We start from the raw sequence: 26,717 nt of genomic DNA, 5'->3' as shown, positions 1-26,717 counted from the left end.
GGGTGGGAAGGAGGTGGGCTAGCACCTGACATATTTTACATGTCTCCTGCCATAAGAGTGTCTGGCAAGGGGGGGATGCAGTAAAATCCAACCCGTAGTTCTTTATCTTCTTATTGCAGTGCAACATAGTTTGCACCTATTGTACCTGTATGTATTGTTTGCATACGAAAGGAAATTACTGCTATGTCTCTGAATAATGAGTTCAATGTCTGATCCTGGAACTCTAGAGAATCTCACTTCCAATTCTCCCAGCCCCTGTCAACACCACCGCGCCCCACCCCACCCCAAAATATTGCTAGATCCAGAGGCCACATCCTGACACTGACAGACTCCAGGCCGCTGATCTGATTTGTAGAATGTACATTCTGCCTCGTTTCAGCAAAGAATTCTTTTGAGAAAGGGAGATGCCAAGGGAGCATCCAAGAGCATTGCAAATGAGTTTAATGGGTGTTTTTCAAAATGATATACAGCAATATTTGTTCTCAGTGATTGCTAAAGTTAATAGAACTTCAATTTACCTTTGACATGTGTTGTTTTGAGTCCAACTTTCCAGCCCACTCGATGTGAGAGTTGTGACTATTGTGAAACTTATTCTGGCAGAATAAAGAGATTTTTCCGGCCAATCTGATTAATTTTCCTCATGATTATTAATTAATCATTACAATTTATTACATCTACTTCGACTGTGGTATAATCTCCTCCAGTGCCCATTCCTCTCATAAACAATGGACTCTATAGCAGCATGGACTCTAGTGGGGTAAAGTTTTGCAACATTTCTTCCTGCCCTTCCCGCAGGCAAATACAGCTACAGTATCTCGAGTACACAGAGCACCCTGTCTGTCACTGCTAGCTTTCAACCACTTGTTCTGGTTCTACAGGCAACGGCTGTTCAAGGGTGAGTCTGTCTGGGCGAAGGATGTTTGACTTGGGAGTGTTGACTCATTTGCATTCCTCGCCTTTAGTGCACTTTTAAGAAGTAGACTAAAGCCCATTTTGATCACACTCCAGTCCTTCACATCGCCAAGCGTTACGTGTTCGAAACTTAGATCTTTGGTGTAACCTGTAGATCCCAGTCGAGCACGTGTTGTTCATTTTTGGGTGTGGACATGTCTACCGATTGCCCCGACTCCTCAGTGACTGACCCTCATACCCCTCTGCCGCCTGTCTGCCCCTCTGCCACCAACTGTGAGATCGCGCTGCTGCCGCTGGAGTTGTTGCTCAGTTTGCAGCGGTCGCAATTCCCTGTGGTGGGGAACAGCATTCAGATCAGCAAGGAACCAGGAGCCGGATACAACGTGATCTCCAATGGGCAAGTCAATGTGGACGGGCAGCAATGCAACCTGGTCAACAGCATCCAGAGGTGAGAATCTGCAGCAAATGTTAACTCAGTGAGGGACAGCTCCATTTTTGCGTGGTGGGGAGCAAACCTGAAGGTGTATAGGGTGTGTTAATGTTTGGGTTGGCGCGGCAGGTGCATTAAATGCAAGCTTCAGTCAGCGGGTTTGTCACGAGGCTTGGATTTCAAACTCCTGAATAAACACAGGTTATTGGATAAATTTTTTTTAAAAAAGGTTCAATAATGTTTCCAGGTTCCTCTCATTCTAAACCTTTTAAGTTATTACCAAAATATTAGCTGCTTAGTTTCATACATATTGTATAATATTCATTTATCAAGGACAAACTATTCGTATTTGAGCAATGTTAGTGTTTGGAAAATTAAATAAGCCATTTGAAAGAAAAAAATCTAACATCTCTCAGGAACAGATGTGCAGCTAGTGTTAAATAGGTGAATGTGACAGCCATTTTGCACACAGGAAGATTCCACAAAGAGTAATGAGACCAATGGCCAGTTAACCTATAATGATGGAGGAAAGAATGTTCATCAAGATATCAGCAGAACTTGATGCTCTTCTTCTAATATTGTTTTAGTATCTTTATAACTCACTTGAACCTTGGAGCTTTGATTTAACTGTTCATCTGAAGTGCAACACTTCAACAACGTGGCACTCCCTTATTACTGCACTGAGACATCAGCCTTGATCATTTGCTCAAGTCCTTGAGTCCACAATCAGTCTAGTCAGAGGTGAGGTTGTTGCCAACTAAGCCAAACTGTCACTGATTAATTTAAGAAAAAAGCAAAATACTGCAGATGCTGGAAATCTGAAACAAAAACAGAAAATGCTGGAAAAACTCAGCAGGTCAGGCAGCATCTGTGGAGAGAGAAACAGAGTTAACATTCTGAGTCCGTATGATGACTTCTTTCCAGCATTTTCTGTTTTTATTTTTAATACTAATTTAATTTAAGAGCTGCTTCAATGTATACTGTTCTGCTGATTGCTAGCAACACTGGAGGATTGAAGTTTCTGTGAATTTAAAGGAAAATAGACTGGTACACCATAGTTTACTCTTAGTACAAAATCACAGTATAGTACAAGCAAAGGTCCTGCAGTTCATCAGCCCAGTTTCTTCAAGTGGATGTTAACATCACAAGCATTCCCTTAATTGTTTAATGTTGTAAAGTAGATAACCAAGGTATTAATTCCAAATGGAGAAACTTCAGCTTTCAATTGTAGCTGTTCCTTTACACTGTACAGTCAGGAAATGAAGTGAGTCTACTAAAGGTGAGATCAATAGTGAACATAGAAATGCAGTCTTATGAATTTGATTCTCTTGTAATGCTTTTATTTGTTCTCAAGTCACACGTTCCAAGACCCATCATACATTCATACCCTCATTGGACATGGTATGATAATGGGTATTTTTAAAAATTCATTCATGGGATTGGCATCGCTGGCTATGCCAGCATTTATTGCCCATCCCTAAGAAGGCATATAAAAGTCAACCTTGTTGTGGGTCTGAAGTAGGCATGTAGGCCAGACCAGGTAAGGACATTAAGGAACTAAAGGACATTAGTAAATCAGATGGGTTTTTATGACAATTGTGTCATGGTCATCATTAGACTTTTAATTCCAGATTTTTAAAAATTGAATTCAAATTCCACCATTTGCTGTGGTGGGATTTGAACCTGGGTTCCCAGAGCATTATTCTGGGTCTCTGGATTACTAGTCCAGCAAAATATCACTATGCCATTATCTGCCTCCCACATTCTCTTCTACTAGTAGGCTAGTAATGATTCAATGATGTGAGTTCAAGTCTCACATTGTAGCTGAGGAACTTAAATTCTATTAATTACACAAAAACCTGAATCTAAAAGCTAGTATCAGTAATGAATCTCATTCTCATAGAAGCCCATTTGGCTCCCTAATGTCTTTTAGTGAGGGAAATTTGCTGTCCTTATCTAGTCTGGCCAATGTATGATTCCAAACACACAGAAATACAGTTGACTCTTAACTGCTCTCTGAAATGGCCAAGCAAATCACTGAGTTGTATTAAAAAAAGGTGGCACACCACTCCCTTCTCACTGCCTTTTGGGAAACTAGGGGTGGACACTAAATGCTGGCCTTGCTTATGATGCTTGCAGGTAAACAACACAGTAGGGCATAACTTACACTGACACTTTGCATTTTTTGTGAGGCCAAAATAAAAATTATTCAAATTGCTCCAATCCTATCAAAACATTGTACCTGTGTAATTTGATGTTTCTTGCTTGAAGCACCTTTTGCTCTCCACACACTTCTATTTCATCACAGTACTACCGAAGGCGTTTCCTCACTGCTTCGAGGAATCTAATAGCTTCATCCATAATAATTTTGTTAAAATATATGCTCCATGTTGAGGCACCCTTGCGATATCCGACTTGCCTCAGCAGCATCTACCTCTACCAGTGGGTCTAGCAAGACTCCAGGGCTGTCAGCCCTCTGATTGGACCTGCAGCCTCAAGACCCTGCCCACCATCCTTAATAGCATGACGAGCACAGAGACCAATTAGGAGGCTGCCTCCAAGAAGATTGTTCCATTGTGCACATTGCCGGTAGTGCGGGCTCAGGACCCCCATTTGGTTATGTCCCTAAGTTCTTGGGTAGATCCAGCCCTAAGTATGTATACATTTGTGCCCCCAGCCCTCCTGCCCCTCTATCCCATCATATTTGGTAATTTTGGGTTCCAATTGTTTACTTCCTCCAGACTGGGGAGAGTACAGACAAGGGGAGGTGGATTTTGGTATGTGCAGGCAGTTAGGTCCCCTAAAAGTGACATCGGGTTATCCTGACATTGTCCCATCCCATAACACCCGAGCAGGTTTAAAGGCAAGCAGGGAGGTCCCCCCACGCTGTGCAGCTGCCAGGAAGGTAACTTGATTATGCAAACAGGCAATTAAGTGTCTCTTTAACGCAGCATTCTGGTTTTAACAGCCTGTGACCTATTTTCTGTGCTGTCGCCAAAGTCACCAAGCTGAGTCCACAGTGAAAAGAGCTTCTTCAGTGAAACTGACAGGTTGGGAAGCCTTTGATCAGTGGAACAGTGGACAGCAAAGTGCCTGTAACTTGAGGGCCACCTTCATTCCCCATGGGTCTTTGCCTCTCCCCGAGGTTGTGTGCTTTCTTCTGCAAGGAGAGAAAGCAAATGAGTATGAGGAAAATACATTTTTTATTCTTTCATGGGATGTAAGTGTTGCTGGCCACGTCAGCATTTGTTTCCCATCCCTGATTGCCCTTGAGAAACTGGTTATGGTACAATGCAGTTTGGAAGGGAGTTCCAGGATTTTGACCCAGCATCAGTGATGGAAAGCAATATAGTGTCAAGTCAGGATGGTGTGTGATTTTGAGAGGAATTTACAGGTGATGGTGTTTCCCAAGCATCTGTACAATTTGTCCTTCCAAGTGGTAGAAATTGCAGGTTTGGAAGGTGCTGTCAAAGGAGGCTTGGTGAGTTGCTGCAGTGCATTTTGTTTATGGAACACACTGTTGCCACTTTGTGTCAGTGGTGGAGGGAGTGAATATTTAAGGTGATGGATGGTGTGCTGATCAGGTGGGCTGCTTTGTCACGGTTGGTGTCAGGTTTCTTGGTTGTTGTTGGAGCCGCATGCATCCAGGCAAATGGAGAGTGTTCCATCATCACACTCCTAAGTTGTGCCTTGTTGATGGTGGACAGGCTTTGAGGAATCAGGAGTGAGTTTCTTGCTGCAGAATTCCCAGTCTCTGACTGCTGTTGTAGCAGTATTTATATGGCTGGTCCAGTTAAGTTTCGGGTCAATGATAACTCTTCCCCAGGATGTTGATGGTAAGAGATTCAGTAATGGTAATGCCATTAAATATTAAGGGGAGATGATTAGATTTTCTTTTGTTGGAGACGGACATTGACTGGCACTTTTGTGGCATGAATGTTAGTTGCCAATTATCAGCCCAAGCCTGAATATTGTCCAGAACTTGCTGGACTCTATCCTGTGGAATTCTTGCAGCAATGTTCTGGGACTGAGATCATTGGTCTCTAAAACTACAACCATGTTTCTTTGTGCTGGATATGACTGCAGCCAGTGGAGAGATTTCCCTCCCCTTTCCATCGACTTCAATTTTGTTATAGCTCCTTGATGCTGCAATCAGTCAAATGCTGCCTTGATTCTATGGGCAGTCACTCTCACCTCACCTCTTGAATTCAACTCTTTTGTCTATGTTTGGACCAAGCCTGTAATGAGGTCTGGAGCCGAGTGGCCCTGGTGGAATCCAAAGTGAGCAGTTAGTTACTGTTTAAATGCTGCTTGATAGCACTGATGATGTCACCTTCCATCACTTTACTGATGATTGAGAGTAAACTGATGAAGGGTTAATTGGCCAGAGCATGTGTCCTTTTAGTTGGCAGAACACATCAGGACAATTTTCCACATTGTCGGGTAGGTACCAGAGTTGTAGCTATATTGGAACAGCTTGGCTAGGAACACAGCTAGTTCAGAGCACAACTTTTCAGTACTACTGCTGGGATGTTGATTGCAATGGGAATGAGGTGGAGGTAAAGACAGTTAATTTGGAGGTGAAAATAGGCACTCCTGGTGGTGTTGGTGGTGGGAATTCAGGGTTTGCAGTTTAGCTCAGGGTCAAACAAAACACTACAGCTGTAAACTGTTGGGTTCAATTTAAGTGAGCAGCTAGACAGAGGGGCAGAGGTTTTTGGTAAGAATGTCTTTGTCTCAGAAAAGTTCAGTTGAAGACAGGTCTTGCTTACCCATTAGTTAGTGTTGGCTAAACAGCTGGGCCTGATGATGGTGCTTATGCCAGCAAGAGTGATGGTGGAGAGGCATAACTGGGTGTTGGAAGCTGATTCCTTGTTCGTGACTTATTTCACTGAGGGCCAGTGTGTAAATGAAGAATTGGAAGGACTTTGGATGAGACTGTAAGATACTGTACCTCCGAAATGATTTTGTGGAGGAAGCAGGAGGAGATATTGTAAATGATGCACTGCTGATTGAGAGGAGATAGGCATAGAAGAAACATGGGCCACAGAGCAAGTTAATGGAGAAGCTGAAGCAGTTGGCTATATCCTCCCTCAATCTCATTCTCAATGTAAACCCTTAAAACCATAATCGTGGCCATCCACTTGACCTTACCATTTCATGTGGCCTTTGTACCCCAATAGTGTCAATCACAGGTAAGACCATCTCTAATCACATCCTTGTATTGCTCTCCACCAACATCTAGCTTCTCCATTCCAAATCCTACTTCCTCCTTCATCTGCCCCTGGAAAAAGCTCTCCCCAATTTACTTAGAACTGCACCGGGATGTTCCCAATTGTCTATCCCATGGCCCTTTATTCACCACAACATTTCTGCAGCTACCAATCTACACAACCACACCCTCCCTCCACCTTTGATACCCTCATCTCCATTAAAAGCATTATTCTCTGATACCGCCTTCACCTCCACTCCCTTGGGTGTGGGGGATGCTGACTTTAATGGTAATGATGGAAAATTGGTTTAGTCATTCATTGCTGGATCTGGCTGGACTACATTAGGTGCTTTCAGGTCCTGCTCTCATCAACAAAAACTGCACACTATCCCCGGATCATCTGGAATGCAAAGATAACTCTAGTTTCTTTTCTCTACTTCACAGTGTCTTCTTAAACTACTCTCCCCATCTCCTGCACCCTCACTTCCAATACCAAGGGAAGAATTTTCCCCCCGTCGGGGGGGTTGTGCAGGGGCAGGCGGGGGTGGGTGCAGACCCGATTGATGCCCCGATTGGGTCCGTGCTGCCATTTTATTTGGGTGGGCCAATTAAAGCCTGCCCAGCCTGACGCTCCCTGTGCGGGCAGGGGGTGGTTCCCTGAGTTGGGAGTATGCTGTTTTGCACACACAGGTGTCTCAGGGAGATAAGTTTTGAGTTTGAAAAATTTTAGTGAAGAAAAAAAAAAATTTTAAGACATGGCTCCTCATGTGACAGTGTCACATGAGCTGGGACATGTCAATGAACTTCAATGACAAATTTTATTTAGTTTATAAACCCTTCATGAAATCTCATCCCGCCTGTGGATGAGGTTCCTGAAAAATGCGAAGGCCGCCTGGGCTCTTCGCCTGACCACCAACCTTAAGGTTGGACGGGCAGCTTTCTCAATAGGTTTAATTCAATGAGCTGTCAACCCCTGATCCTCATCATCAATAAAGCTAGCTATTTCCACTTCTGTAACTTTTCCCACCTTCACCTGTGCCTTAGCTTTTCTGCTGCTGCACCCCTTATCCATGCCTTTTTTTACCTCCATAATTGACTATTCCAACACACTCCCGGCTAGCCTCCCACATTTGGCACTCCATAAACTTGAAAACTATGCTATCCATGTCCTAACTCACCAAACGTCTTTCACTCATCATCCCTGTACTGCTGCCCTTCATTAGCTCCCGGTTAAAGAACACCTCAATTTTAAAATTCTTATCTTTATCTGAACATCCCTCTATGCACTGGCCCCTCCCCACCTCTGTAATCTCCTCTAGCCTGGTAACTTTCTAAGATATCTGCGCTCCTTTAATTTTGGTCTTGAGCATCTTTGATTTTCATTGTTCTAGCATTGAGGGTGATGCCTTCAGCTACCTAGGCACTGGAATTCCTTCTCTAAACCTCTCCGCCTCATTTTCCTTCTTATGACTCTAAAACCCGCCTCTTTGTCCAAGCTCTTAGTCATCTGCCCTAAAATCTCCTTATGTGGCATAATGTCATACTTTGTTCTATAATGCCTTTGTGAAGCACCTTGGAAGGTTTTATTATATTAAACATGCTTTATAAATACAAGTCGTTGTTATATTGTATGCTGTACAATTGCAGAGACTGCAAGGCATTAGCAGAGATAGTGGTTGCAGTCACAGAGGATATAATTTGTGACTTAGACCAAGTCAATGTCAGTGATGTAAACAGGGCAGAAGTTGATCTAAATGGACAAAGGGGCATGGGAGAGGTGAGCACAGAGCTGGATGATAACAATAAGCTTGAGCACCTTCAAGAAGACAGGAGGTTTAAGGTAGGGTGATGTTTGAAGAAAACAGCTCCTTTGAGGAGGAGATGATGATGGTAAATTTGAAGGGCAGGGTAGAGCCTGAGGAAAATGCCTATCCTGGCAAGCAAAACCGCACGCAGTGCTCCAGGACTGACCTCACCATTAATCTGTACAGTATAACATATAACTTATTCTTCTATGTACATCCCAGTACCCAGTTTACTTTACTGATATCTTCTTCATACTAGCCAAATACATTCAGGTCGTGAGCAGTGATTGCCCTCAAATGCTTTCTCTGCCAATAGAGTTACAAAAAACAAAATTAAATTTATTTACCTTTAACATAAAAAACATACCATGCCAATTCAAAAATAAACAAAAAAGGGGAAACAGATGATAAGCCAGGAAGAGAGAGATTTAGGATGGTCAACAGAAAGCCTGGCCAACAAGACAGATTTTAAGAGGGTTTGAAAGGGGAATAGGGTTCAGCAATAGTGTTCTCAGGAATAGGGCCTAAGCCTGGAGGCTCTGCTATTATTGAATGGCTGTCAATTAATTCTAACAAGGTCTTTAACATTGAAGAATGTGCATTGATAAAATTAAGTTACTGCACTGTGTGCCAAATTCTGGTTTTCCTTTTTTACTTCCAGGAAGATTACTCTCACATCTCATAAGGAATACAGAAACTTTCAAGAGACCATATTAAGCAAACCAATGGTCCTTTTCACTAATGTTAAGCTCACCGAAGGTTCTAAAAATGGTATGTTTTGTTACCACTGTGTTTTTCATTGATAAATTATTTATTGCTGCCTTGTTGTGCACTACAATTGACATTTTATCCAGAATCGGCGCTGTTAGAGAGAGTCTAAAAAGTGCAAAGGCATTTCATCATAAATGTATTCATTATAAATAAATGAGGAAAACATAGCTAATTCCTTTTCCTCTCCAGCGGTTCACTGGCTAATCTCGATATACGTGTGATCAGGTTCAGACTTAGTTTGAGCACACTGCCAACATTAAGAGCTGGATTTTCAATTGTGGGCTGAGTTGGAGCGGAACCAGCAACTCACATTGTCACATCTCCGACTGAATGAACATTTGAAGTCACAAATTTAACTGCAAGGACAACATAATTTAATTTGCCATCCTGGCCAATTCCCTAACATGTACCATCTGACTTTCAGACCAGGTCAGGTGACTCCATATGATGTACCTTACAATATCTTATCCGAGTGCCATATAGTATCTAATACTCTAGTCCACACACACAATCAGCTATCACCATGACATACCTTCCTTATTACACCAGAAACATCCATGATTTTCCTGCTTGGTATATGTAGCTTAGACTCCATCCCTCACTAAACATACTGCAATAAATTTGCAAACAAACTTTACAAATCATTATTTCCCTAACTCATTGAGTAAATACATTTATTCAGTTAGGAATGTCAGGTAAGTTAAGTGCATCACAGCCCAATATAGTTTCAGTCTTTTGTTCAGGTATGTCACTTTCTGGAAATGTTATTTCTCTTTCACTATTTAACTGTGGCATCCTTATGATAATTGATGACCTTCAGTGACCCAATCCAATTGCTTTCTCATGTACTTGCAAACATCACAAACAGGAACTTCAAAACCACTAGAGCAGCATTTGGTGTACAGCCTTTTTGTTTTGAACATAATCGCAACACATGCAACTTCACATCTAGGCACATGCTCTGAGTCAAGAATTGCTGTTTGTCAACTTAAAATCACATTGTTTAAAATCACAAATCATTCCACTTTCCCATTTGCCTGTGGCCATTTAGGATTATTTTGTGATGGTGAATGCCTGTGACTTGCATGTAATCTGCAAATGTCTGTGAAATGAATTATGGCCCATTACGCCAATGCAGATTGAATGGTAGATTGTGCCTCGCAAAGATTTCAGTCAATGTAGGCACCATTTTCTCTGCTGTTGTAGAGCCCGTCACAACATAGTAACAGCTGTAGTAGTCAATCACCACTGGTATGGACTCTGCTGGTGGAAGTGGACCTAAGAAATCAACTGCTACATCCTCCCATGATCCAGCCGGTAACAGTGTGCTGCCTACTCATTCCGACAGATTGGGTCTGCTGACAAGTTGACACTCATGATATGTTTTGACAAATTGCTTCACGTCTTTCGGCGAACTGAGGGCGGGCATGGTATGAGGGAATGGTGAGAATGACCGAGAGCAGAGTGAGGTGGTAGGGTGGGAGAGTGAGGGTTCGACGGTATCGATAGAAGGGACGGCGAGGGTGGCTGATGCGGACTCAAAGGCAGACACGGACCCTGAGGGTGTGAAGGATGCAGTCGGGGAGGTTGATGGGGGTGGGATTTTTGGGAAGGAAGGGAATGTGCACATTCACTTGGACATCCCTGAAAGAAAAGGTTGTGGATGGTAGGTCACGGACATGGGTCGAAAGTGATGGGGGAATGGAAATGGGTGACTGGGAGGCTGGGCGAAAGAAAAACTGCAGCACTACCAAGCTGGCTAAATTGAAAGAAAAACAACAGTCGTGTTGGTTGAGATCAGGCGTTGCATGGGAGTGCGGTCATTGGGTGGGTGGAGATGCAGGTCAGCTCAGGTGGACAAATGAAAGTGAACCCCAGCAGGCAGCCTTGAAATGCTCAGAACATTGAGATGAGTGTGATACTGGAAGGATCCGTGTGTGTGGGAGAGTGCTTGCATGAGGTTCTGAAAGGCCTGCCACATGCACACTTCTATCTCCAGAATCATTCATGGGCCGACTGCACGCAGCTGAACTGCTAGTGGGGGAGGGATACAGTGGGAGCAGTCGTGAAGCCTGTCAATGAAGCTGAAAGACACCATCACACATTATTCAGTGAAAGTGAATATATTTCAAGGTTATAAAGTGGCAAATATTTGAACGGCTTGCTTTGCCTGTCCTCCTGTGGGCCAGCTGCTCCCTCTGCGGTGACAAAGGACGAGGATTGAGGGGGTCATAGGCAAAGGGGAGTCAGAGGGAGAGGACAACCTCTGAGATTTCTGAGTGAATGACCCAGAGGTGTCCAGCTGCTGCTCCTCCTCCGTTCGGGTGCCCAGGGGCCCCGGCCTGACTCCTTGAAGGGAAGGGGTACCTAGAGGGATATCAAGGTGCCCAGTTTCCCTCTCCGTCACCACTGCAGGAACTCACCCATGGCTACCACAATGGAGAGCAGGTCTGCACACATCTCAGCATTCTGCTGAACCAGGGTCTCCATGGCGTCTGCTATCCTTCCCATGGAGAGCTCCATATGCACACATGTGGGCACCACTTCATTGGAAAGCAGGCGGACACTCTCCTCCGACTCACATGCCACTCTTTTGAGGGCTTCCAACAGCTCTGCGTGATGTTCCCCCACCTTCTGCTAACTCTCCATGATGCGTTGGAAGGCCAAGTCCAGAAGCTTGTCATCTGACTCGGACCTGACAAATGCCTCTTCCCCAGCAGTCCTCCGAGTGTCGGGGAGCTCAGTCAAACCTGCTTCCTCCTGCTGTTGATGCATGTCCATGCGGTGACCACCAGATTGTGAACCTGAGCCTGCTCTAGATCTGGGTCCCACTGAGGTATGTGTCTGTGCACTGGTGGAGGGCGTGGGTAAGCGCTGTGACGGGTCTTCCAGGCTGCTTATTTCCAGCTCTTCAATGGAGGAGGAGTCCTCTTAGCTGAGGTGAGGACATGGATAGACTGAGAGACTGGCTGGCTGAGGGCGTTGGTCGCTTGTCAGCTTCCTGTGAACCAAAATAAAAAATAATTAGTGCATGACAGCAGAGTCAAAAGCAGGTGAGAGAGCACTCACATTTGCGTTGAGAGAGGGATGATGTGGTGCAGGATCTTCGCCGCCAACTTCACTGTCACCGCAGGCACGGCCCACATCCTCACCAGTCAGTGCGATGGCACCCTCCTCAAAGTGAGTGAGGGGCCTAATGTGGGCCACTCCATCCCCAGTCTGCGACCACTCCCTGCTGATATGAGCCAGCTTCTCCTGCATGAAAACAAAGAGTGTGTGCAGGACACATGGCCCTGTGTGGAATGTTTGTGTGGTGAGCGGAGACATGGACAGGATGAGGACACGAGCTCCAGAGGATATGAGCCTGATGGAGATGTGAGGATTTGTGTGAGAGTTGGTGGTGTTGACCCTGGAGTTGTGAGATCCCTGTGGATGTGTGATGGGTTTGTGAGTGTGTGAGTTGAGAGTGATGAGAACAGTGACTTACCCTGGCAGAACGGATGAGACCATTCATCCTCTTGTGGCACTGGGTGGCTGTGCTCTTTTGCAGGGCATTGGCATTGACCACCGCTGCCACCACCTCCCATACTTAATTGATGATGCCGCTGCCCATCCTGCGGCCGGAGTGGGGGTAGAGGACACCGCGGCGAGTCTCCACTGCATCCAAAAGGCGTTCGAGGCACGTGTCATTAAATCTGGGGGGAGCTGCAGTCTTTTTGCCTTTCCGGGTCATGTCTTTTTTGCAGCAGTCGTGGGCTGGAAGCATTGAGAGGTATGTGCATGGCTGAACTTTAAATGTGGCACCCGGCGTGATGAAATGGCAAAATGATGGCATGGCGGGTAAATGAAAGCCTGCCCACCATCGAAACAGCATGTTTCCAGGAATGCATAATTAACGCAGTGGGATTGGGACAATACGGCGTGAGAAGCCACTGTTGTGGCGAGCGGGTAAAACAGTTTCTCCCGCCTGCTACCGCACTTAGTGCAAACCTAGGACGATTCCACCCCACACTTCCCAATTATGCACAGTTCATCTTGTATAGTGATGTACACCTTGAATGGGCAATTCTCCCAGTTTCCAACTGGGATTCTCTGTCTGATGTCATCCTTGTCTGACTCTCTTTCAGTTGCTCTAGTTGTCATTGCTATGGGTGTGGCATGAACTATCACAAACCGCACAAACGATTCAGCTTCCTTCTCTAGTGAGGATCTGTGTGTTTGATCCTCCCTCAGTAGTCATGATAGCAGGTCAGCAATATTGATCTTTCCAGCAATGTGGATCACCTTATACTTGTACTGCTGGAGTCTCAAAGCCCATCTTTCAAATCTGGCACATGATTTGGATTTGGGAGAATAAATCAGCCCAGGGTAGCAAAATTGGGATGTCCTTGCACAATAGTTCACAAATCCCAGAAAACATCTCATTTCATGGCATTTTGCCTCTGCTATTGCTTCTATCCTGCCTTTGGCTGGATTGATTCCGCCACTTGTAAGTTTATGCTCCACGAAAATTAGCTCTGTCATGCCCATCAAGCACTTATCTGCATTTACCATAAGTCCCACTGACTGCCAATACTAATCTCAGTTGTGTTCCTCTCTATTCGCTCCATGAATAATGAATGATGTGGTCTGAGATATTGGATGTTCCTGGGATTCCTTGTGTCACCTTATGGATTTCAGGTTGATAACTGCCCGGAACTGCATTGATGCCCAATAGTAATCTCTTGTATTGGTAAAGTCCACACTGAGTGACAAACATCATCACCTTCCTTGAATCAAGATGAAGTTCCAGCTGGTTGAATCCCATTTTATGTCTAATTTGGAAAATACCTAACTTTTGACAACTTTTCAAAGACTTTGGGCAGAATTTTCCATGCCTGTCAGCATCAGGTGTGAACGGACAATATGGTGAGAAGGCCACAAATCGGTTTCAAGATGTCATGAAACAGTTTGCAATCTTCCGCTCTGCATGTCAATGGCGGGCTGCGTTTCCCACCATCGGTTGTCGGGCACTTCATCGTAATACATCTGCATGTCATTATAAGCCCAGCCCACCGGAATTTACCCCCCCCCCCCCCACCACCCCCCGCTGCATCATCCAGGCACGTCAGCGTGATTGCACGCCGATGTGTTTCACAACTGTACATAAGCAACGGGCACTTGGCAGGCTGCACTTTGCTCGGGACTTCGAGGTTTGTTTGCCTAACCTGCTTCGAGTAGCACTCACGATCATCAGCGCCAGGCTTCGCAGGCAGCACCACATCGTATTTAGAGGGTTTCATGGGCAGGTCTCTACCTACCAGATCAGCCATAAGGTGGAGGTGGCTTTTCAATGGCTGCAGGGCGAGGCTTGTTTGGGGAAGGGGGAAGCAGTGGCCTCAGGCAAGGGAAGAGGCTGCAGGATGAAGGCTGTACTGGGGAAGAGGGTATCCCAGGGTGTGTGTAGGGGCACATGTTGATCTGTGCAAATGGCCTCAAGATGGTGAGAGCTGAGGAGGCAGTCTCCAGAGGAGATGAAGCCAGATGGACATGTAAGGGTATGTATGTGAGAATGAGTAGTGATGTCCCTTAAGCTGGCAGTGAGTGAGATGCCAGTGAATGTGTGATGGGCTTGAGTGTGTGCGTTTAGAGTGATGAGATGGTTGCTATACCCTTGCGGCATGGATGAGATCAATTACCCTCTTTCTGCATTGGGTGGCCAACTTCTGTGCAGCGTTGGCACTGATCTCAACTCCGCTGCGTCCAAAAAGGGTTGCAGAGATGCATCAGTGAATCAGGGGGGCTGCAGCCTTCTTGCCTTTTGGGGCCATGTCTTCTGTGCAGCAGTCCTGGGCTAGAAGCACTGAGGCACGGCTACACTTTAAATATGGCACTCAACGTGAGGAAGCAGCAAGGTGATGGCATGGCGGGCAAACGAGAGCACGCCCACCATCAAAATGGCTTGTTTCACGGTAATGCATGATTAACGAGGCGGGATTGGGGTGATACAGCATGAAAAACCACCACAGTGGCTGGCGGGTAAAACATTCTTTTTGCCGCCCGCTATCACACTTTGTGCAAATCTCTCCTTTGTCTACAGTGCAAATTGGCTGATGTTCTCTCACTACTGCTTCATTCACCTGTCACATATCAACACGGAGTCTGATGACACCATTTGGTTTAGGCACAACCACAACAGGGCTCACCCACACTGTTGGACCTCCAACTGGCTCTTTGACGAATGGGTCAATCAGTTACATGGGACAGGATTTTCTGGCTCCGACACCAACGGGAGAATGGGGTTGAGAAACTTATCACTCATGATTGGATGGTGGAGCAGACTCGATGGGCCGAATGGCCTAATTTCTGCTCCTGTGTCTATGGTCATTGTCATGCGTGGGATGGAAAATTTGGAGAGCGGTTAAAGGTCAACAGTTCTCCAAATTTTCCCATCCTACCCGCGACGATGCCTGCCAATGGTGGGGCTGGAAAATCCTGACCTTTATCTTTTCCTCTTAGACCAAAAGGTGTTCTGTGTGTAGGCTGAGCTATAGACTTCACCTTCTCATCAATGGTTGACACTTGGCGGTTGTATAACTTCCCAGTCCCTTGGAACACTGGTCCAGATTCCTCTCTAAGCTTTGTATAGGATTTCAAAGAGTTCACTTTCAATGTGATGTGTAGCACCCCCAAGGCTTATCATCCTCCTCAATCACAACAAATTCTGCCTTTACATTCTGCTCCCCAGCTCTCACAACCACAATGAAGCATCCAACAGTTTGAAGGGGTTTTAGAAGTGTAAGGATAGAGCTTTTAACACATTTTTGTGAGGTGCACTCGATTCTCTTCGTCTTCAGTTCTTCCCACAGTGCTCTGTTGATGACATTACTGTCACTGCCTGAATCTATAATAATGCTCACTTCAATACTACCAACAATCACTGGAATTTTGTCCTGATTGCTCCCATTGACAGAAAACATGTATCAATCTTCTTCAACTCATCTCACAGTTGTACTACTTTGGTCTCTCTCCTTTATGTGGTTTGGCAGGCCTCCCTCTCTGTTCGGCTTCCGCAATTCTTGGCAAAATGGTTATTGCCTCCACATTTTCTGAATATCTTTCCCTTGGCAAGACATGATGATGTTCTTGCAGTTAAATCTGTGACTAGATGTTGAGAAGATGTTTCCACAAGTAGGGGAATCTCAGACTAGGGGACAGAGTTATAGAATAAGGGGACACTCATTTAAAACTGAGACGCAAAGGAATTTCTCCTCCCAGAGGGTAGTGAATGTCTGGAATTCTCTACCAAAGAGAGTTGTGGAGACTAGATCAATGCAAATATTTAAAGAGGAGGTAGATATATTTTTGAAATATTGGGGAATGGAGGGCTATTGGGGAGTTGGGGCACCATAGTGCCCCAAGTTGCCACATCGAAAGCACTGTCTCTCAGACTTTTGCTGTTTACTTATATCAATGTTTTGCGTAAAGGCAGTGAAATTGAATTACGTAATTACCTGGATGTCATTGTGCCACCTGGTTATCTCAACTTTTGTGCCAATGGCAGAGGTGGGACCAAGTTTCCTGCTGTGAAATTGACCCATCCACTGCTTCCAGTGCAACTGCTATTTTCAAAGTGTCATCCAACATTAAGTCACTTTCTCTTTCCAGCAGCTTGCACCTCAACTTATCCGACATGCAATGTTGGACCATCTGACCCATTGCCTGGTTATTCAGATCTGTCGCAACATACTTACATCCATCTAACACTTGCCTCAAACGGGTTACAAATTGGACCACTGTTTCCCCCTCTTTCTGTCTCATCTGACAGAAAACATGCCTTTGGAATGTGGCATTTGGCATAACCACATAATGGTCCTCCAAAGCTTTCACTGCCTATTCATATTCTGCCTTTTCACACACATCGGGCAATATCCTGAAAGTCTCCCTCAACAAGGCAGCCGCATTGAACAACAACAGGGCCCATCTCTGTGCTTTCTGCAACACCGTTACCCAGTCCAAAAACCGACGTGACTGTCAGCATACACTTCCAACTCCTCCATCTGCGCTTCCCATTCCATGCTGAGGATGCTGGCAACACCCATTGGATCAAACAGCTCAATTCCTTGGACTTCAGACATATCAGCTCCAGAAAATGCTATGACCCAATCCTAAATATCTCCGCATTTATCCTCGTCGCCAATGTCACATCTCAGGCTGAAAGAACAAAATTTGAAGAACATAAGAAATAGGAGCAGGAGTAGGCCATTTGGCCCCTTGAGCCTGCCCCACCATTCAATAAGATCATGGCTGATCTGCCCCAGGCCTCAACTCCTCTTTTGTGCCAGCTCCTCAGAGGCCTCAACTCCCTGATATTTCAAAAATATATTTACCTCCTCTTTAAATACTTTCAGTGATCCAGCCTCCACAACTCTATGGAGTAGAGAATTCCAGACATTCGCTATCCTCTGAGAGAAGAAATTCCTTCACGTCTCAGTCTTAAATTAGTGTCCCCTTATTCTGTAACTATGTCCCCTAGTTTGAGATTTCCCCACTAGTGGAAATATCTTCTCAACATCTAGTCATAGATTTAACTGCAAGCACATCATCATTTAACCTGTCAGGCTGGCTAACTCCCTAACGTGTGACCTTCAACCCCCTGACCCAGGTCAGGTGACCCCAAATGTAGTACACAGTGTATCTTACAATATCTTATCCAAGTACCATATAGGATTGAATACTCATGTCCACACACACAATCAGCTATCATCATGACATGCATGTCTCTAATTAACTGGCTGTTAAGCTTGTTGATGAGCTTGTTAATAGCCTGGAGAGGGACAGACTCTGGTTTCTCTTCAGATCGTTTAAATCTTTCACCTTTTATTAAAGATTTCCTTGGGAGCGCTCAGAGTTTAAGTTAATTTTTTGTGGCCCTGCTTTAGTGGGGCTGAAAAAATATCATCAAAGGTAAGAACAAGAGGTGCAAATGGTCTGGGAAATGTTGTTGCACAGCTATCGAGAGGACAGCAGGGAGCCATTATTGATTGTTACTGCTGATTTGGAGTCTTGGAAAAAAAGGTAAAAGTCAAATTGAGGCCCACCTGCTGTGATACAAAATTGCCATTGCTTGAGCAGAGTGGGTTAAGATGAGTGAGTGTTTGAGCACTTGTTTGAAGTGTGAGGCTGCTGGCCCTCTGCTCTCTTGCTTGCTCCATTCATCCAGGAAACAACAAGCCCAGTCATGGCAGCCACTGCCTTTGGGAATCACCCTCCAGATACACCTGCTTCCGGCCAGAGCCCAGCACCACTAACTAGGTGCCAAGCTCACCTCCATCCCATATAGGGGTTCTGCATATTAAAATAGCTTAATGACACTCGTAACACAGGGCTGGGGCCCAGAAATGATCTGAGTGTTGAGTTCCCGACTCCTGGATTGAAAATCCAACCCTCAGAGTTTCAGCTTGCATCTGCTAGCCTGCCACTTCTAGTTGGGAGACTGCCTCAAACTATGCAGCTGACCCAGGAGCTAAAATCTTCCAAGTCCCATAGTGCTGGGTTAAGGATGGTTGTTCTCTGCTCCAGTCTCCTCCAGCATGACTTCTACCCTGAGTTAAAATCAAGGCTTTTGTCTCTGATACATTGTTCAGGAACCTAACTTCTGCAAAGGTAGTATAATGAAAAGACTGATCAAAAATGGTAAACCATGAACAAAATAGTGCATTTTATCATAATCATAATCACGTTAATATGAAACTCATCAACTTCCTATTTTGCCTACACATTACGGGACAGCACAGTGTCAGCAAAGAGCTATTATCCTAAAATGGGTACTCAATATGTGCTTTGTTTTATACTTTTGCAGAAATGGTTTATGCCATTATTGTGAACACACGTCACCCCAGAATGAGACAGGAGATTGAAGATAGTATGAAAGACGTCACAGCATCAGAAATGGAGACAAACTATGTCCTCCAGGTAATTTCTATTCAGATAGAGCTGAGTGGCTCGACAGTATTTTTTTTAGGAATCCTAAAATACTTCAGCCCCATCCTAATTTAGATTCAGGATTTTATTCATAGGTAATATCATCCATTCTGCGCAATAGTAGTGCACTGTAATTGTAACTTTCATTGTAGTGTGAATATATGACATTTTTAGGTAGAATTTATCCTTGCTTCAATTCCATGATATTTTACAAAGTGGCTTAGTGCTGGCAATTCATTATGAACAGAGGAACTCGACATTATTAATACAAATAAGCTACGAAAGGTCCAATACACCGCATAGCTTTTCTTTCAGGTAGCTACACCTCCAGTTAAGAGGGGGAGCTGCCAGCTGATTCCATATTAGAATTTGTGATTCCCTAGAGTTTGTGAGATAGCCCTTTCTGCTTAGCATAATGAGATATAGTGACAACAATTTACATGTATTTAAAGCTTTAAAGTAAAGAAATGACCCAAGAAGTTTCATAAGCACACAAATTAGGAAGTGTGACCAAAAGCTTGCTCAGAGAGATGATTCTAATGATCTCAATGTCCAGGATTACCAGAAATTCCCATTGAAAGTCAACGGACATTTAGCTGGGTCACCAAATTTTCCATCCCGCCCGTGACAGGTCCCACCTCCCGGCCGATATCTACGACAGTATCACATTTTCACCTCTGATGAGAAATAATTGGTAGTGAGAATGTGTGTAGAGCACATTTCATAAGGTGTGAAAAAAAAAGGCATCAACTGAGGAATGACATGATGTTTTTAACCCATATTTTGGAGGAGACTTTAACCTGATGACCCATCTGCCTCTCTCAGATGGATGTAAAAGATCCCATGGCATTATTTTGAAGAAGAGCAGGGCAGTTATCCCTGATGTCCTGGCCAATATTTATCCCTCAATCAATATCACACAAACATAGCAGTTTAGGAGAGCATGCTGTGTACAAATTGGTGGCTGTGTTTCCTACAGTACAACTGTGACTACCTTTCAAAAGTGCATCATTGGCTCTGAAGCAATTTGAGATATCCGGTGATCATTAAACTTGCTTTTTAAATGCGAGTCTTTCTTTTTTAAATGAACACATGCCAAATGTGTAAGCTTCCTGTGAGGTTTGGTAAATTGTCTATAGCAAAGAGGAATTTTGTTCAAAGTTTGATTGCCGCTTTTTTGGGACGAAAGCAGAGTAAGTATAAAGTTCTGTCTTACTATTGCACTTGGTGTCACATAAACTGTTCTCTAACAGGTACAGCAGTTTTGACTCAGAATGTTGAAGAATTAGAGCCGATGCAATACCTTCCAAAAGCCCTTTAGTGGGATTTATACTCAGGATAAAACTGCATGCTGATTTTGTTTTTGTGAGTTAAATTGGTTTAATGGGCTATACAGTAGGAATTTTGAATGACATCCATGTTCACTCATATCCTTAAATCTCGGGTGTTTTTTAAATCCTGGTTTCTAATTTGTTTCCTATAAAGAAAACAAAATGAGTTACCAGCTTGTGATTTTTTTTCTCTTAGTTCACCTTGCAAAAAACAATCCAGTCATACTTCAATATGAAAGAGGGATATAAAATACATGGTCTTAGTTTGGATTTCACGTGTGAATTTAAATGTGATTCGTTTGATGTTTTCCATCGGTTTGAGTGTACTTCAAAGACTAAGGAACTGAATGGAAAGATTCTGGACTTGTCTTGCATAACGGAAGATGAGAAATGCAAAGTGAAAAACTTGTTGGACAAGATGAGTGAGCCTAATGTTCGAATGGACAGTGTATCTGAGCAGAGTTCGGGTGCAGTTTCTTCACTTTGTGCAGGTATGTACTTGTTCAGTTTAATATTGGCTTTGTCAGTAATTAAACAGATCCTTGCCTATAATAGTTTTGGCAGCTGAATAAATAGTTCATTATTATATATTATTCAAGCTTTTTTCAAAAGACTACTTGATTCTCCTGTTACACCCTCTCTGAGCTCATCTTGCCCATAAGACACCCAATCCAATTCCCACTAAACTGTTGATCATCCAACTTCCCTTCTGGTCCCCATGTTAGCCCATATTGTAAATGCTTCCGTCTCTCCTTTAAATCTGCTGTCATCACCCGTCTCCTCAAAAAGCAACCCTTGACCTTACCGCCCTTTCAAACTAATGTCAAATCTTCAACCTTCCTTTCCTCTGTAAAGTCCTCAGACTTGTTGGCACTTCCCAAACCTGTTCCCATCTTTCCCGGAACTCCATGTTTGAATCCCTCCATCAGGTTTCTGCCCTGGCACAGTCCAAAGCAGCTCTTATCAGTGTAAGGAGTGACATCCGATGTGACTGCGATGAACATAAACTTTCTGTCTTGTCCTTCTCAACCTGCCCAAAGCCTCTCCACGGTCACTCAGCTGGGTGGGACTGCACTCACCTGGTTCCATTCTTGTCTGTCTAATCATGGCCAGGGAATCATTCGCAATGTCATCTCTTTCTGCTCCTGCAATGTTATCTCCGGTGGTTCCAAGGATCTGTCCTTACCCCCCTCCTATTTCTCATCTACATCATTGATGACATCATTCAAAAGCATGGAGTTATTTTTCATATGTGTGCTGATGACATTCAAGTCTACCTCAGCTCCGCTGCTGTTTCTGAATGATCAGACTGCTTATCCAATATCCAAAGCTGGATGATCAGAAATTTCATCGAATTAAATGTCGAGAAGACCAAAGCCATTATTTTCACTACCCTCTCCAAACTCCACTCCCTTGCCTCCGATTCGATCCCTCCTCCTGGCAACTGTCTGAGGCTGAACAAGACATATTTAAAGTTGGAATGAGCTTCATACTCATACTATCATTAAGATCATCTATTTTCACCTCTGTATCATTACCCAGCTTTGCCCCTGCCTCAGCTCATCTGCTGCTGAAACCCTCATTCATGCCTTTGCTTCCTCCAGATTCGATAGCCAGGATTTTTAGGGCTTTCCCTTCCCAACACTCAAGCCGGTGGTGAATGCATTGCTGCCGAGACTGGCTGCCCCGTAGCTATTTAACATTCCAAACAGCATTAATTGCACGGATGTGGGTCTTCCTCCCCTCACTCAGGAGGAAGTCCCACCTCAGAGAGCTGCCAGCCAATCTGATTAGCCAGCAGCTCTCTAGTATCCAGCAGCACCAGAAGCTGCAGTGAACAGGACTGGGACTGCAAGCAGCCCCCAGCGTCTAAGTCCCGGGAGCCCAAGATCAGGTAAGTTTGGGGGTCTCAGGGCAGGGAGGGGAGGTGCAGCCTGGAGTGGTGGGCTGATTGGGGTGCTGGTGCTGGTGCAGAGGCCAGGGTGGTGCAGAGGCCAGCTGCAGGGGCCAGATCTCGTGGGGAGAGGGTGCCCGAAGTTGAACGGAGGCTGCTGATGAAGGCGCCCCTGTCCTCGCCGCTAGCTTGAACAGAGTCGCTTTCCAGGTTTCGCCCTGCCCTGAACTCCTTCCACCAGCCTGAAAATTGAGGCTGGGTGGATGGGAAATGGGAGATGGTGATGTTGCGATAAGGTCACTGGACTCGTAATCCAGAGGCCCAGGCTAATGCTCTGGGGACATGGGTTCAAGTATCACCAGGGCAGCTGGTGGAATTTGAATTCAATTAATAAAATCTGGGATTAAAAGCTAGTCTCAGTAATAGTGACCAGGGAACTATTGTTGATTGTGGTAAAGAACCATCTGGTTCACTAATGCCCTTTAGGGAAGGAAATCTGCTGTCCTTACCTGGTCTGGCCTACATGTGACTCCAGACCCACAGCAATGTGGTTGATTCTTAACTGCCCTCTGAAATGGCCCATAGGCTACTTTGGGTGCAATTAGAGATTGGCAACAAACGCTGACCTTGCCAGCAACACCCACATCCCATGAAAGAGTAAAGGCCTCACTTAAAGGCCTCAAAAGGAGCAAAGTTGCACGGCCGGCCTAGGCTAGCTCGCCTGTTCCGTCGTAAAATGTGGGCTGGAGCAGGCGGCAGCCCAGTGGGAAGGCCATCTGAAGAATTTCTTGGGCGCCCTGCCTGCAAACCTGCCAGCAGGGAATTTAACATTCTGCCCAACTATTCCAATGCACTCCTGGCTGGTCTCCCACATTCTTCCTTCAGTAAACTTGATGTCATCCGAAATCTTGCCTTCAGTGTACTAACTTGCAGCAAGTTGTCATCCCTGTGCTTGCTGATGTACAATGGCTCCTGGTCAAGCAACATCTTGATCTTAAAATTCTCATCCTTGTTACAAACCCCTCAATGGCCTTGCCCCTGCCTATCTCATTCCAGGGCTCAGTGGGGGGTCTGTGTGGAGTCTCCCAATCAGCTGTCCACAGTTGTGTCAAGCTGGTGACAGAAGCTCTGTTCAGGCGGGTATTGACTTTCATTCATTACTGTACGGATGAGGCCAACCAGGCAGAGCGAGCCAGAGGCTTTGCAGCTGGGGCCCATGCCTGTCTCTTTATGGGGTATGTGGAACATTCCTTGTTGCAGTCCTACTCCGGCCCCCTTCCACAACTCTTTCTCCGGTACATCGATGATTACTTCGGTGCCGCTTCATGCTCTCGTCAGGACTTGGAAAAATTTATTAATTTTGCTTCCAATCTCCACCCCTCCATCATTTTCACGTGGTCCATCTCTGACACTTCCCTTCCCTTCCTTGACCTCTCTGTCTCAATCTCTGGTGATAGACTGTCCACCAATATCCATTACAAACCCACCAACTCCCACAGCTATCTCGACTACAGCTCCTCACACCCCGCTTCCTGTAAGGACTCCATCCCATTCTCTCAGTTCCTTCGCCTCCGACGCATCTGTTCCGATGATGCTACATTCAAAAACAGTTCCTCTGACATGTCCTCCTTCTTCCTTAACCGAGGTTTTCCACCCACGGTCGTTGACAGGGCCCTCAACCGTGTCCAGCCCATCTCCCGCGCATCCGCCCTCACGCCTTCTCCTCCCTCCCAGAAACATGATAGGGACCCCTTGTCCTCACTTATCACCCCACCAGCCTCCGCATTCAAAGGATCATCCTCCGCCATTTCCACCAACTCCAGCATGATGCCACCACCAAACACATCTTCCCTTCACCCCCCCTTATCGGCATTCCGTAGGGATCGCTCCCTCCGGGACACCCTGGTCCACTCCTCCATCACCCCCTACTCCTCAACCCCCTCCTATGGCACCACCCCATGCCCACGCAAAAGATGCAACACCTGCCCCTTCACTTTCTCTCTCCTCACCGTCCAAGGACCCAAACACTCCTTTCAAGTGAAGCAGCATTTCACTTGCATTTCCCCCAACTTAGTCTACTGCATTCGTTGCTCCCAATGTGGTCTCCTCTACAAGAATGACCCAAACCTCCCTGTCGCTTGCCATTTCAACACTCCACCCTGCTCTCTTGCCCACATGTCTGTCCTTGGCTTGCTGCATTGTTCCAGTGAAGCCCAACGCAAACTGGAGGAACAACACCTCATCTTCCGACTAGGGACTTTACAGCCTTCCGGACTGAATATTGCATTCAACAACTTTAGGTCATAAGCTCCCTCCCCCATCCCCACCCCCTTTCTGTTTCCCCCTTCCCTTTTTTTTTCCAATAAATTATAAAGATTTTCCTTTTCCCACCTATTTCCATTATATAAAAAAAAAAACCCCACTAGAGCTATACCTTGAGTGCCCTACCATCCATTCTTAATTAGCACATTCGTTTAGATAATATCACCAACTTTAATTTTAACACCTATGTGTTCTATTGTACTATTGTCGTTGACATCTTTTGATGATCTGCTTCTATCACTGCTTGTTTGTCCCTACAACCACACCCCCCCCCCTCCACCTCTTTGTCTCTCTATCTCTCCGCCCCCCACACACACACCTTAAACCAGCTTATATTTCAACTCTTTCTTGGACTCGAACTCAAGTTCTGTCGAAGGGTCATGAGGACTCGAAACGTCAACTCTTTTCTTCTCCGCCGATGCTGCCAGACCTGCTGAGTTTTTCCAGGTAATTCTGTTTTTGTTACGGTAGGAGTCATGCCTCCACAAGGGCTGTTTTAGAAAGAACCATAGGTCTTCGCAAGATGTGCTTCCGATGCCTGCACCATTCAGGGGGAGCACTGCAATATCCCCCAGAGTGGGTGTCACTGATAGTAGTTGCATGCTGCACTCTACACAATCTAGGACTGGCAAGGGAGGGACCCACTGGAGGAAGAGGATGATGACGCAGCTGCACAGACGACAGAGGATGAATCCAGTAGTGAGTCAGAAGAGGATCACATTGAGGAGAACGCTGAGGGCATGGAGCCAGATCTTGGTAACCTTTAAGGAGGCAGGAACACCAGGGGTGCCTTGATCCAATGCTTCTTCAACTAGGCTGCCAAATAAGAACCACCACCTCATGCCAGGGTTGTTGCATCCATCGTGGATTGCACAAATGACCCTTTCCTTGGCCCCCCAAGATGCACTCAGTGCCTGTGCAATAAAGGTCCAACTGCTGGCGCCCTGGGTGCACTCTGCCTCCACTTGCACCTCAAGCGAGTGTGAAGTGCCCTCACCAATGAACTATTGCCCACCGAGATGCTGGTATCTGTACTGGTGCCTGCTTTAGAGAGGGGGTGTGACACAGGTGCTTGGGGAGCATGGTGGTCCTCCGGTGTCAGGAATGGCCCTTCAGGGTCCCGAGAACGAACGCTTGCTGATGAAACTGAAAGCGAGAAGAAGGACATGTCATTGGTTAAAGTCATCACACTGTCATTATGCATGCCAGGCACCCTGGTGAGACAGTGGAGATCTGCATCATGGTGCCATCGTCTTTCAATGATTAATGGGGACTCCAGGTTCAAGACTCACATCAATGAAGAGACAGCACTAGGATGGTTGCACAATCTGAAATTCTCACCTCAGTGCACTGCACTCTTACCTTCGTCAGACACCCCAGCCTCTCCGTGGCCAGTTGACCGAGGTGCATGGTACCTCTTGAGCTCCAAGGCCTCCTGCTTATACTGGGAAAGGATGAGGAGGTGTGGGGGTCCTCCGTCAGTCTGCGATCTCTCAATATTGTTATGGGATGTCTTCTTCTGAAAGGACGGAGGAGCATTGATTAGTCCACTCTCTACCTGCCGTGCCATTGCAGCCTGGCCAACCCCATCTGAGGAGCATCTTGCAGGGCAGATCCAAGTTGTGGCCCTCGAGCCACAATGCACTCAGTCAAAGCAGCCAGGGCTCACCCCCTTGACCAGCTCCAGTATGATTGACAGTTTGCACTCAGACTCTAACACCCCTGAGCTCCATGGTGAGGGTGGGGTGGGGGGGGGGTGGGGGGGGGGGGGGGTGCGCAGGACAAGCCAGCCCAAATCACTTCAACACACTGACCCATGCCAACACGGTACTCACCCTGAGCACAGCAGGTCATTGAAGTGCTTCTGGCACTGCACCCAGGTGCGCTGCACCACATTGTGGCTGTTTACCCAGGCTGCCGCCTCCTCCCATGCTCAGCGACAGTGAAGGAACGGCGATATATTTCCAAGTCAGGATGGTGAGTGACTTGGAGGAGAACTTCCAGATGGTGGTGTTCCCACGTATCTGCTGCTCTTGACCTTCTAGATGGGATGGTCCTGGGTTTGGAAGGTGCTAAG

At 45.7% G+C, this 26,717-nt stretch overlaps 1 protein-coding gene and 1 non-coding gene across 4 annotated transcripts in view; both read left to right on the top strand.

Annotated features, from left to right (window-relative positions):
* The first annotated feature begins 782 nt into the window (after positions 1-782).
* The window catches only part of LOC121283843 (mesenteric estrogen-dependent adipogenesis protein-like), a 33,094-nt gene continuing 7,159 nt past the window's right edge, over positions 783-26,717 (top strand). The window contains exons 1-4 of one of the 3 annotated variants that reach the window (XM_041198628.1): positions 783-1,360; positions 9,021-9,130; positions 18,972-19,084; positions 20,759-20,915. In XM_041198628.1, the coding sequence (XP_041054562.1) occupies positions 1,107-1,360; positions 9,021-9,130; positions 18,972-19,084; positions 20,759-20,915 (634 nt within the window). In that variant the 5' untranslated portion in view covers positions 783-1,106. Of the gene's footprint in view, positions 1,361-9,020; positions 9,131-18,971; positions 19,085-20,620; positions 20,916-26,717 lie in introns of all 3 variants that reach the window. The other 2 variants (XM_041198627.1, XM_041198625.1) reach the window with 2 other exon arrangements.
* LOC121284541 lies at positions 17,949-18,057 on the top strand. Its single transcript, XR_005944506.1, has one exon. It is a non-coding gene; the product is annotated as a U5 spliceosomal RNA (small nuclear RNA).

The sequence above is a fragment of the Carcharodon carcharias genome, chromosome 11 (assembly GCF_017639515.1).
Source record: "Carcharodon carcharias isolate sCarCar2 chromosome 11, sCarCar2.pri, whole genome shotgun sequence".
NCBI lineage: Eukaryota > Metazoa > Chordata > Chondrichthyes > Lamniformes > Lamnidae > Carcharodon > Carcharodon carcharias.
Note: the sequence above shows the minus strand (reverse complement) of the source record. Positions and strands in the feature narration are given on the sequence as shown.